The sequence below is a fragment of the Choloepus didactylus genome, chromosome 27 (assembly GCF_015220235.1).
Source record: "Choloepus didactylus isolate mChoDid1 chromosome 27, mChoDid1.pri, whole genome shotgun sequence".
In the NCBI taxonomy this organism is placed as follows: domain Eukaryota; kingdom Metazoa; phylum Chordata; class Mammalia; order Pilosa; family Megalonychidae; genus Choloepus; species Choloepus didactylus.
In genome coordinates this window covers 8811643-8823649 of record NC_051333.1, presented here as the reverse complement: position 1 = coordinate 8823649, position 12007 = coordinate 8811643, and the positions used below count along the sequence as shown (strand labels likewise).

The window sequence follows — 12007 nt, the reverse complement described above, 5'->3', positions numbered from 1 at the left end:
CCCTAAACCCTTCCCTGCTTTATTTTCCTGCATAGCACCCATCACCCTCTAAAATGCAATCATATTTACTCATTTATTTTGTTCTGTGTCTGCACCCTCCTATTATAATGTAACTTTCTGAGGTCTGGGATTTTCTCAGGTTTTTTTGTTCCCTGCTATGGTCCCATACCTGGAAAAGTTCTGCATATGGCAAGAACTTATTACATTTCTGTAGAATAAATGGAGACGGAAGGAAGGAAAGAATGAAGGAAACAAAGAAGGAAGGAATGAAGGGTACAGGACGTAAAACTAAAATGTCTTAGGATAGTGAAGAATGGCAAAAAGGGAGTGGCCCCCGGTAGGAGGTTAGGAAATACATTATTCTGGTTCCTATTTTTAAAATTAAAATTAAAATTTTACGAAACGAGGCTATTGAACCAGATGATCATTCTAGTAAATCTACTTAATGGATTTCAAAGCAAGAGAAACTCAGAGGAACACAGGAAACGAATTCTTTATTTTGAGGACCCCTGCATGGCTGAAGCACCCTGTTCTCCAGTGGAAGTGAGGCAAACACTGTTTCCATTTTACAGCACAGGGCAGTGCCGAGAGGGTGGGGGTGAAAGAGACTTCCCATCGAACTGAAGCGCGCAGAGGCAGTGGGCTTTCCAGAATGGCTCCACAGCAGCTGGCTGAGCTGGGGATTTCAAGTATCCTGTCCTTTCTCTCCTTGTATCATGACATTTCATGGGAGATTAATTCCCCCAGGGATGAGCTTACCATAAGCCTTTAATCTAGATTTGTGATTTACACAAAGAGAGGGAGGCCAGAAAGAGGAAAACAGACTGTGCTTCTAGGAAATTAAGAAAGCTCACTGTGAGTGCCATTTTAATCAACCATTTCCAACCCCAGCCTGAGCACAGACCTTATTTCTAGCCCACTGACTGATCTGCCTCTTTCTCTCTGGGAGGGAGAAACTCAGGGAATTTGAAGCAGGAAGGAGGATGGGTAGACTGGGCTGAACTGCCTGACAGTGTAAAAGGAGAGAGAAGAACATTTTAACCAGGAGGCTGGGAGAAAGACTCATTGGTACTTAGGATTATGTGACGTAAAAAGACATTATTATTAACCTTTGGAATTCTTGGAGTGGTAAATGGACCTCAGTACCATTCATACTCTCATTTAAAACTCTTGCTGCTTCTTCTAGTTCTATAGATGCCCCAGCACCACCACCAAAGCAGGTAAGGCTGGATTTGCAGTCTAACCTCGATCCGTACTGCTGCACAGCCAGTCACCACACACCCCTCCCTGTCCACGCTCCACGAGTCCTTGATCCGAGCTGTACCAGGTGGAGAGTGACAGCATTTCCGAGCCTCGTCAACGAGACATCATCCTCACAAACTCTGCAAAGAAAAGTCCCCGGTGAGACATGTATCTTAAGAACAGCTAACGTTATTTTCTGAACCCTTACTATTTGCCAGGTTGATCTTTAGGAAATTACTTAAATCCTCCAAGCCTCAATTTCTTCATCTATAAAATGGGAGTCATAGGATTGCTTAATCGGTTTGTGAAATGGTTAAATGAGATGATGCTTATAAGGCATATCAAGGGTTCAATAAATAGTAATTATGAATGTCTTGTTTCATCTTTTCAACTATCCTGGAGGGGTAAGTGCCATTTTACAGATATGGAAACTGAGGCTGGCAAGGTTAAACAACATAGACAGTGGATGGCACTTCCTGAATGAAGACATGATTTTGCTATGACTGACAGCCAGATGAATTTACTGGCCCCACCCAGATCTTGAGGTCAGTCTGTCCTTCTCTTGTCTATAGTTGGCCTGAGGATCTAGCTCCCTACTCCACCCCAGCCTCTTCCAGAAGTTCATCGATGCCAATTGTGCGCCTGAGCCTGACCACATCCAGCAGCCATTCAACAAACATCTACTAAGCATCTGCACTGGGTAGAGCTGGTGCCGGGGTGGTGACGGCTCAGCGACCATGCTGCACTGACCTCCAAGATTTCGCAGCTTTGGAAGCAAACACAACTCAATACAGGAAGTTTTGTGGGAAGTTTGTAACTTCCTTTAGAGAGGAACAGAAAAACTTCTGTAAGAGTTCATAGCTGGGAGAAATACATCCAGCTAAAGATGAAGGAAAGCTTGTGAGCAGAGGTTGCATTAGTGTGAGATAAGATGTGGACATGTGGAGATGACAGGGCAAAGCTGTGGCAAGTGGAAGGAACATCGGGGGCAGAATAACAGAGGCTAGGGAAAACAGGACAGGGACCGAGTTTGCACCAGAGCATAAATGAACGGAGAGTGGTTGTAGAAGATAAAAGGCTGGTTGTTTGGGGTCAGATCATGGAAGGACTAAGAATTTGTGGACTTTGGCCTATAGGCAACAGTTAGATGTTGAGATTTTTGAACCAGAGAATACTACAATAAACTTGACATGCCCTACTCATGCCTCCCCCAACAATTATCCCGACTCCTAACCATACAAGACTCCAACCTACTTCATTTATTCAACTATTCAATACGTATGTGTTAGCTCTGTGTTAGTTATTGGAGAGAGGATGACTTTGTTCACGTCCTCAGAAGGAAACAAACAGGCACTAAACCAATATAAACTATTGTGATGTCTTGCATCAATATTAAATAGGCATGCATGGAATGTTGTAGGTAAGGGGGGTGGGAGGCACCTGCCAGGAGAACAGCAAAGAGTTGGGCAGGGGGCAGGAGAAAGGTCCTCCAGGCCAAGCAGCTACATGAGCAAAAGCAGAGAGGGGGCGATAAAAACGGTGGCACGTGGTGCATGTTTTCTTTTGGTTTTCTCCAAAGCCTTGGAAGAAGGATGTCACTGTCACCCTCATTTTGCAGATGTGAAAACTGATACTTAAAGAGAGTAAATGACTAAATTAAAGACACGTAATAAGAGACTGTTATGCATCTGAACCCGAATCTGAATCCAGAGTCCCTGCATCTAACCAGTGCACCATCCTTCTGACGGGACATTCTGTTCCCACAATAGGGGCACCCAGTGGACAAGAAAGAGATGGGAGAGGTGGGAAAGAGTCCGGAATGTGTGAGTGGGAACTGGCCAGGTGGACAGAGAGTTCCAAGGAGCAGACTCGTGCAAAAGCAAGAAGGGAAGAGAATGACTGAGCTCCTTGGAATGATGTGGGCAGAAAGGGATGGAACTTGTGCTTCCAGAACCTACCACCCCTCACCAGTGTCAAATTGGGGGAAGCTGAAAAGGGATGGCCGGCCAGGAAAATCACATGGGGAACTGGAGGTGACATTGTGAGGCCCCCACATAACATCACCTTCAAAGTCAACGGTGCCATCTCCGTTGACGTCGGCCTCCCGGACAACCTCGGAGATTTCCTGGGGGGTGATCCTTTCTCCCAGAAGTCTCTGCATGGCCTGCTGCAACTCCCCCAGTGTGATCTCCCCATCTCCATTGGTGTCAAACTGAATAGAAGCAGAGGAGGATAACATTAATAACAATGATATGACAATAATAATAGCCAGTGTTGACTGATCACTTACTGTGAGTCAAGAACTAAACTACAAGCTCTGGGAACATCATCCATTAGAACGTCAGCTCTGCAAGGGCAGGTATACAGTTTTTTAATTTTATTTAAAATTTTCCAAAATTTACAAATACTAACCAAGCAACAACTCCCTCTCTCTCACCCTGCCCCCATCCCTTGGTACCGCTAATCTACTTTCTGTCTCTATGAATTTGCTATTTTTAGATATATCATGTAAGTGAAATCATACAATATTCGTCCTTCTATGGGCTGGTATTTTTGACCGTCTGGTTCACTGCTCCCTGCTCAGTCCCAAGAACATTGCCTTCCACGTGGTAGGTATTATATATCCTTCCATGTGGTATAGATGAATATTTGTTGAATTGATGAATTATGTACAAACCTCTTTGCTGCATGCCCTTAATCAATCTATCAGTAAGTCTAGCACATTCTATCTCCAAACATGTTGGGAAACCAAGTGCCCTTCTCTACTTCCACCAAGGCTCATGGGCTCAAGCCACAATCCTCTCTTGCTTGGATCACTGCAGCAGCCCCCCATCTGGTTTTCTGGCTTCCACTGTGGTCCTACTGTGGTCACTCTTCTGCTTAAAATTCACCCACTTAGAATAAAATCCTTACCCCTTTCCATGTCACACAACCCACTACGTGACTTGATCCTGCCTTTGACAACTCTGAGACCTTATTTATTTCATGCCATTTACTCTCCCTTCAGCTCCTGCCACTCCAACTACTCCAGGCTTCTTGCTTTTCCTCAAATATGCCAGACTCCTCTGGCCTTATAGCACTTGCTACTTCCTCTGTCTGGAATATGATTCTCCTAGGATGGTACAGTCCGGTAGAAATAAAATGTGAGCCCCATGTGACCTGGCAACTCCTCCTAGGGTTACAGCCAAAAGAACTGGAAATGGAGATCAGACAGACACTTGCACACCAACGTTCACAGCAGCGTTATTCCCAACAGTCAAAAGGTAGAAACAACCCAAGTGTCCACTGACAGATGAACAGATAAATACAAGGTGGTAGAACCATACAACGGAATATTATTCAGCCTTAAAAAGGAACAAAGTTTTGATATATGCTGCAACACGGAAGAATCTTGAAGACATCATGTTTAATGAAATAAATCATACATAAAAGGACAAATATTGTATGATTCCATTTATATGAAATATCTAGAATAAGCAAATGCATAACAACAGAAAGAATATTAGAGATTACCAGGGGTCAGAGGGAGGAGGGAATGGGTAGTTTTTGTTTGGGATGACGAAAAAATTTTGGTAATGGATAGTGAGGATGGGAACTCAACATTGTAAATGTAATCAATGCTACTGAATCATATGGTTAAAATGGTTAAAATGACAACTTTTATATTTTATATATATGTTATATATATATATATATATATATATATATATATATATATATATGGCCACATTAAAATTTTAAAAAAAGGCAAGTGGAGCTACTAGGCCCGAATTAGAGACTCAATACTTTTAACAGGAAAAAGAAGATGAAAAGAACAGGTGAAATTAATCTTAATAATCTAATTTTACCCAATATATCCAAAATATAATTCCAGCATGTAATCAATTTAAACATTATTAATGAGCTATCTTGCATTCTTTTAATATAAGTCTACTAACTCTTATGAAATACAGTATGTATTTTCTACTTTCAATACTTCTCAATTCAGACTAAATTATTATAAAAAATACTTAATCTACCCCTGAAGATTGAGAAAGTGATTAAGTGAGAGGAAGGGGTAGCAACAGACAAGACAGGATTATGAAAACTGAAATTTTATATAAATATATATATTTTTAGATGCTAGAGTATTAGAGTAGCTAGAAGGAAGTAACTGAAATGGGGGAACTGTAACTATAACATTCTTTGAAATTTGCCCTATAGCTATTCGTTGAATTGTGCTTTGAAAGTTATCACCTTTCTGTATATATCCTGTATTTCACAATAAGGAAAGAACTGAAACTGGAACTGTAACCCATAACAGGTTTTGAAATTACCTATATAACTGCTTGTTGAGCTGTACTTTGAAAGTTAACACCTTTCAGTATATATGTTATATTGTACAATAATGGAAATAACTGAAATTGTGGAACTGTAACCCATAACATTCTTTGAAATTTGCTAACTGCTTATTAAATTGTACTTGGAAAGTTATCACTGTTATGTATATATGTTAAAGTTCACTATCAAAAGATGCATAAAAATTACTTGATCTGTGTTTAGATTTCATAAAATTTACAGTTGAAAAAGTAGATTCACCTACTCAAGTTGCCCCAAACAAAGGTTTTCCCATAACTGAATTGAGTATTTGGTTTTTAAATTTAAAGCTAAATTAATTGAAATTAAAATTTAATTGCACTAGCCACATTTCAAGGGTTCAGCAGCCACAGGTGGCTAGCAGCTACCATATTGGATGGGGCATTTTCATCATTGCAGAAAGTTCTATTGGACAGTGCAGCTCTAGATCTTTACATGAAGCTGGGAGAGAAAATCACACCACTAGTAGGTGGAGATCTGGGAGTTGAACCCATGTTTGCCAGGCTCCAAAGTCTTAGCCTCAAAATACCATACTATTCTTTATTTTTCTCTCCATCATCTCTCTTCCCCCTTTATACATATATCCAGTTGTGTCACTGGAACCTCTTTGAATGAGGACAGGACTTTATCAGCAGATCATAATGCTTCAGCAAGTACCCTACTCTCCCTGGGGCTCATTTCTTGGCATTTGTGCAAGTGGCTTAAACCAGATAATCTCTTGAGGCCCTTTCTGGGCTCTCAAATTCCTGGATTCCTTCTTCCTATCACCTGCACTATAATTACAGTCCCTCACATCTGTTTTGGAGACTGTAGGAACTTGGATAAGATTTGCAATTTCTATGAGCTTCAGTTTCCTCCTCTATATAATTGGTGCAAATAACTACTTACTCCTAATGCTATTCGTGAGGATTAAATTAGATAAAATCTTTAAGGGCCTGATCCATTGCAAGTGCTTGAACTATGTGACTTCCCTTCCCTTTCGATTCCACCATGGCTTTTGGTTTGGGTGGTTCCTTGTCCATGTGGAGAGTAATCAGGACTTCTGGGGTTTCTCTCAACCACCTCCAGCTCCATGAAACTCCTAACTCACCTCCTTGAAGGCATCTCGCATCTCCTGGACCCCAATCATCCCAGCCGTTTCTGCAAGCAATTTGGGGGTCATCAGCTCCACAAAGTCGTCAAAGTCTACCCGGCCACCCACTGAGGAAAGAAGAGCAGGATAAGTGGGGCTTACTGTGCCCCAACCTTCCATCACCTCCCATTGCCCTTCAAATCTGTTCAAGAAATTCATCTGCTCCCACCTCCCTGCCTTCTAAGAGCATTCTCTGATCTTCTTCCGTGCCCCTCTAATCTGAACAGGGGTGGACAGTCTGCGGTATGGTGGAAGAAAACTGTCCATGTGACCTTGGGGAAATCTCTCAATTGGTTAAGGTTCTGTCCTCTCATCTGTAGTTCTGTAGAAGGGCGCTATGAATTAAATGAGCATATTCTCATCCAGATACGAATACTACCATGTCCTTAAATCAAACCTTGTTTACTCAGTTACATGCCCAGAAGCAAAGTTGACGGCAATTTTTAACCCAGCCTTGATCTCAAAATCAACTGTGCTCTCTGTCTAAAAATCCTTGTTTTGCTATTTTTTAAGCACTATTCCCCAACAATAGCTCCAACTCCAATTCTGTTTCCAACATCAAATGCAGCTCCAATCTTGCATCCTACTGATGAATCTTAGTGTTAACAGTAACAACTTACATTTAATAAGCTTTACTGGAGGCAAAGCTTTTATCTGCCTCACTTGACAGATGAGGAAGCGGAGAATCAAGAGTGCGAGGCAACTCCACATTTCAAAATGACCACAATTAGTAATTAATACTGGGACTTGAACTGAAATCTGTCTCTGAATATCATCCTTTTAACCACTTCAAAATGCTGCCTCCCTAAGTATATTCTGAACCGTTTCTTCCTTATCCAGACTTACAGCCCCATTTTCCCTCTTCCCTATCGCCAATTCTACTCTCAATCTTCACAGCCTTCTTGATTCAACACCCCCCCCCCTACCCCCCGCTTAATTCTCCCCTCACCCCAGTCATGCTTCCTACAGCCCGGCCTCACAGTTCATGCGGATTTGCTGGCCCAGCTCAGTCAGCTCCATCTCTGTGGGCATGTAACCCATCGTCCTCATGAGATTCCCCAGATCCTTACAAGAGATGAACCCATCTCGGTCCTTGTCAAACTCAAGAAATGCTTCCCGGAGCTCTGAAAGGTAAGACAGAAGATCTTTTGGGAACTTGGAACAATCCTTGGGGAGAAGTGCCCTCCCTTGGAACAACAGGGAAGGATCACATCCCTTGAAACGATCAGTGAGGCACTGACTAGAAGCTCCTCAGAAGAGAAAGCATTTAAAAAAATTTTTCAAAAGGGAGTGATGTATGGAATGTGTTAATGAGAGGAAAGCTTCCTGAGACCAAATGATGGCACTGAAACCCTTCAAACTCTTGGGTAACATTATGCAGAAGCTCCAAATTACTAATAGAAAACTCAACATTTTTTAATTCTTCCTAAAAATGGCGTATCTCTCCTGGGTCTCTGAGACCCTTGGGGATGGGGGTGTCTCTAATTTCTTTAGGAAGTGCTTAGCCTCAAGAAAGAGTTCCTTAAAATCACAGTTGAGTGGGAAGGAGAGAGACTTAACTTTTTCAGGTGAAGGGATTTACACTGAAATGCACAAGGGACAAGTGGGAGGGTAAGTGGGTGGATGGTTGTGTCGGGGAATTTTGGGGAGAGGGTGTTACCTTCAATCTCATCTTGTCCCAGTGGTCTTTCCTGGAAAGAAATGCAGTGGAGAGGGAATTTGGAGAGAGAGTCAGGAATCTAACACCCAGCTTCTCCAAACATGGATCCTCTTTCTCTCAAGCTACTCCTCACCATTTCCTGCTTCTCTTCCCATTCTGGCTCCCTTCCACCCCTCTCATCTTCTGTCTTCCATCTCCTAACTCCCATTCCATGGCTCTATGCTTCTCGCCCTCTTTCCCACCCCTTCTCACTTCCTCTCCCCAGTCCTAGAGTCTCACTTCTCTCTTTCTGCCTTTCCCAAACAGACAACCCAAACAACATCGGGGTGTGATGAAACGGTTCTTAGAGGCCATCAAGCCCAATTCCTTCATCTTCCAGATGAAGAAAAGAAGAGGTGGTCACAGCCAACATGTTCAGTGTTTATTCTGTGCCAGGTCATTTCCAATTATTTTATTTAATCCTCAGAACATCTCTATGTGGTAGATCCAAATATCCTTCCCATTTACCGATAAGGAAGCAAAGGGACGGACAGATTAATGAAGCTGCCGCAGGTCACACAGGTCGTAAGTGGCAGATCTCCTCCCAAGGCAGGGACATTCAACTACCCCCTCAAGGTCGTGTACCAAGTCAAGCGAGCCCTGGGATTTAAATTCACGGCTCCCAACGCCCAGGTCAGAATTCTTTCCACTATACCCCACTGACTTTTTCCACCGACCTCCGTCCTTTCTTACAAGGCGTAGAATCCGATTGCATGCAGACAATGTTCAATGGCATTCAAGATGCTCAGGGCTGACACAATCAATTCCTACAACCACTGAGAATTTCCATCGCCACAGCTCCCACCCTTCCTAGACATACCTGGACCGTCAGGTTTTCATACATGGCATGCCACCTGGGAAATGTCCCCAACCTCTGGCCTGTTGCATCTCTATTCTCCCTTTATTTTTCAGCCCTTGAGGTTTTCCCCAGCTCCTCTTTCTTATCTCCTTCCTCACAATCTCCCTTCCTCTCTTTTTCTCATATCAAAACCTAATGATTAAAAGCACACCCATTAGAGTCAAACAGACCTGACCCTGACACATACTAATTGTGTAACCTTAAGGCAAGGAACTTCACAATCACAGCCTGTTTTCTCACCTGTAAATGGGAGCAAAAGTATCACCGACCTCATGAGTTGTCCTGAGAATTAAATTACACCAGGAACACAAAGCCCTCTGTACAGCTGATCACAATGCAGTGACTTAATAATTGACAGCTATTGGTATTTGAGTCATCATTACAATGTATGTCCATAAAAAGAATGATCAAAAATGACATCATCCCAGTCCCTCTTTTATTTTTATTTTTCTTCCCCTTCCTCTCTTTTTTACTTCTGACTTCACCGTAGCCCACATGTCCCCATTGTGTTCCCTGGAATTCTCCCTGCTCAGTTCATGCCCTCCCCACCTGTACCCTTAATTCCGTTGCACCCATGTCCCCTTCCGTCCTTCCCCTTCTTTTTCCCCAGCCCCAGCTCCCCTTTCCTGCCCCTCACCCTTCCTCATCGCCCCCCACCTCACCCGCTGTTTCTCAGCGATGCCTTTTCTCAAGAAGATGCAGGCAGGGCCCATGGGAAACTGCATGGAGGGAACAGTCAGGGCTCACCAGGCACCAACCCAAGATGGTTCTCCCTCCTTCCTGTTGATATCTTGGCCTCCTGGTCTTCTCTGTTACTCCTTTTGCCAACTCTCCCTGCTTCTGATGGCCTCTCCCTCAGTCTGCTTCTTAGAGCTGTGACAGCTGGGTTGGAAATCCCTACCCGGGTTGGGGAGGGACCAGAGCTGCTCCTGCCTCCCCATCTGGCTGGAGTGAGACAGGAGGGGAAAGCCAGTGTCAGGCTCGGACCTCCCATCCCCAGGAAGGATTGGAAAGATAGTCTCAAAAATTGGGACTAGAGAGGAGCATCCTCTTGCTCGATTTTCTTTTTGCTTTCTCTATGGTTTTGCCTTTTCCAGAATGTCATATAGTTAGAATCATACTGTTTATAACCTTCCCAGACTGGCTTCTTCCACTTAGCATTTGAGGTTCCTCCATGTCTTCTCATGGCTTGATGGCTCATTTCTTTTTACGGCTGAATAATATTCCATTGTGTGGATGTACAACAGTTTGTTTATCCATTCACCTATCGAAGGACATCTTGGTTGCTTCCAGTTTGGGGAAATTATGAATAAAGCTGCTATAAACATTTGTGTGCAGGTGTTTGCTCAGACATGTTTTCAACTCATTTGGATAAATACCTGGAAGTGTGACTGCTGGATCCTACGGTAAAACTGCTTAGCTTTGTGAGAAATTGCCAAACTGTCTTCCAAAGTGGCTGCACCAGAGAACCGTCTTTTTGGATTGGGAGCCCAATGGACTTGCTGAAGCTTCACCCTTTATGGTGCAATCCCTGGAATTTGAAGCAGCCACAGCAGGCTACACCCCGTTGTGGGCAACCTGGCTCCCCTCAAAAATGGGAGAAGGCATTCCTTCCGCCTCCAAGGTTTCCTCTAGCTGGAGTCCCCGGGCAGCAACACACAAGGCTGCTGCACAACCTCTGGAGGTTCAGGGTGCTAATCCTCGCCAACACTGAGTCTTTTCAGGCTGGAAAGAAAAACACGTTAAGCCCCTCTATGAAAAGAGAAAACATGAAGTTAGAAATGTTGTCTCCTTTCAAGAAGGAAATCCGCTTTAGTTACATGGAAACAGGGAGGCTAAGGCAGGGGCTTTGGGTTTATCCAAGTACACTGGCAGAAACGATGTTGATTTACAACACATGTGCATACTTTGCGCACCTCAGAAACCTGGTGGCTGGTTTTGTGAAGCAGAGACTAAAAGTCGTGATTCAAACTGCATTTTGCTTTATGTCCAGTTGTGTCCCATGGTTCTTTGTGTGTGTCTGTGTGTGTTCTTTAACATCTTTGCTCCTTCACACCCAGAATTCTAGGGGACAAGAGGTCCTCAAATACATATTAGGGACATTTCCCTAACATAATCCCTACCTGATAGCTGAGATGGACACCTTCCCCTGCAGGTAACAGAAGACCCAAAGAGCTGTTTCCCTACAAAGGGTCCCACTTTTTCACACACCAAGAAGCCTGGCAGCAGAGTGGGTGCATGACCCTGTCCTGCCGGCTTGCCTGCCCACTTCTGGTTCTTCCTCCCCCCAGCTGGTTGCCCGAGGGCCACTGCAGATCCAGGGGAAGATGCACAGGCCCAGTTCTTCCTATAACTCAGAAGGACAGCTTTTCCAGAAGCCCCCTCCCCTTAAACCCGACAGACTTCCCGTTGCATTTCATTGGCCAAAGTTTCAGCTCATGCCCGTGTCCAAGCCACCCAGTGGCAAGCTGGATGGGGCCCCCAGGACTGGCTTGGACTCTCCGTTCACACCGTGGGCAGGGGTCTGCTTCCCTGAAGCACATGGAGGAGGGGACATGAATACTCAGGGATGACTTCAGAAGGAAGCAGGATGAAGGGATGTTGGGGGCCAACCAGTGGAGGTGCCCCAGGTTTCACCTCACAGTCCAGGAGCCGGACACTGAGCCATGACTCAATGGGCACCTGCTGTGGGCCAGGCATCGTTCTGGGGTGGGTGTAA

The 12007-nt window shown here is 44.1% G+C and overlaps 1 protein-coding gene across 1 annotated transcript; it reads right to left on the bottom strand.

The window, feature by feature from the left end:
- Nucleotides 1–497: 497 nt before the first annotated feature.
- CABP5 (calcium binding protein 5) lies at nucleotides 498–10486 on the bottom strand. The gene is made up of 6 exons (XM_037819905.1): nucleotides 9951–10486; nucleotides 8391–8421; nucleotides 7711–7854; nucleotides 6689–6798; nucleotides 3307–3454; nucleotides 498–1382 (listed from the first exon to the last, which is right to left on the bottom strand). The coding sequence occupies exons 1-6, from the start codon at nucleotides 10011–10013 to the stop codon at nucleotides 1357–1359; spliced, it is 522 nt and encodes a 173-aa protein (XP_037675833.1). The 5' UTR covers nucleotides 10014–10486; the 3' UTR covers nucleotides 498–1356.
- Between the last annotated feature and the right edge of the window lie 1521 nt (nucleotides 10487–12007).

Coding starts and splice junctions, on each gene's coding strand:
- CABP5 (XM_037819905.1), bottom strand. CDS start 10,013: ATGCAGTTTCCCATGGGCCCTGCCTGCATCTTCTTGAGAAAAGGCATC. Junction 7,855..8,390: donor GGGACAAGATGAGATTGAAG/GTAACACCCTCT, acceptor CTTACCTTTCAG/AGCTCCGGGAAGCATTTCTT. Junction 3,455..6,688: donor TGCGAGATGCCTTCAAGGAG/GTGAGTTAGGAG, acceptor GCTTCTATTCAG/TTTGACACCAATGGAGATGG.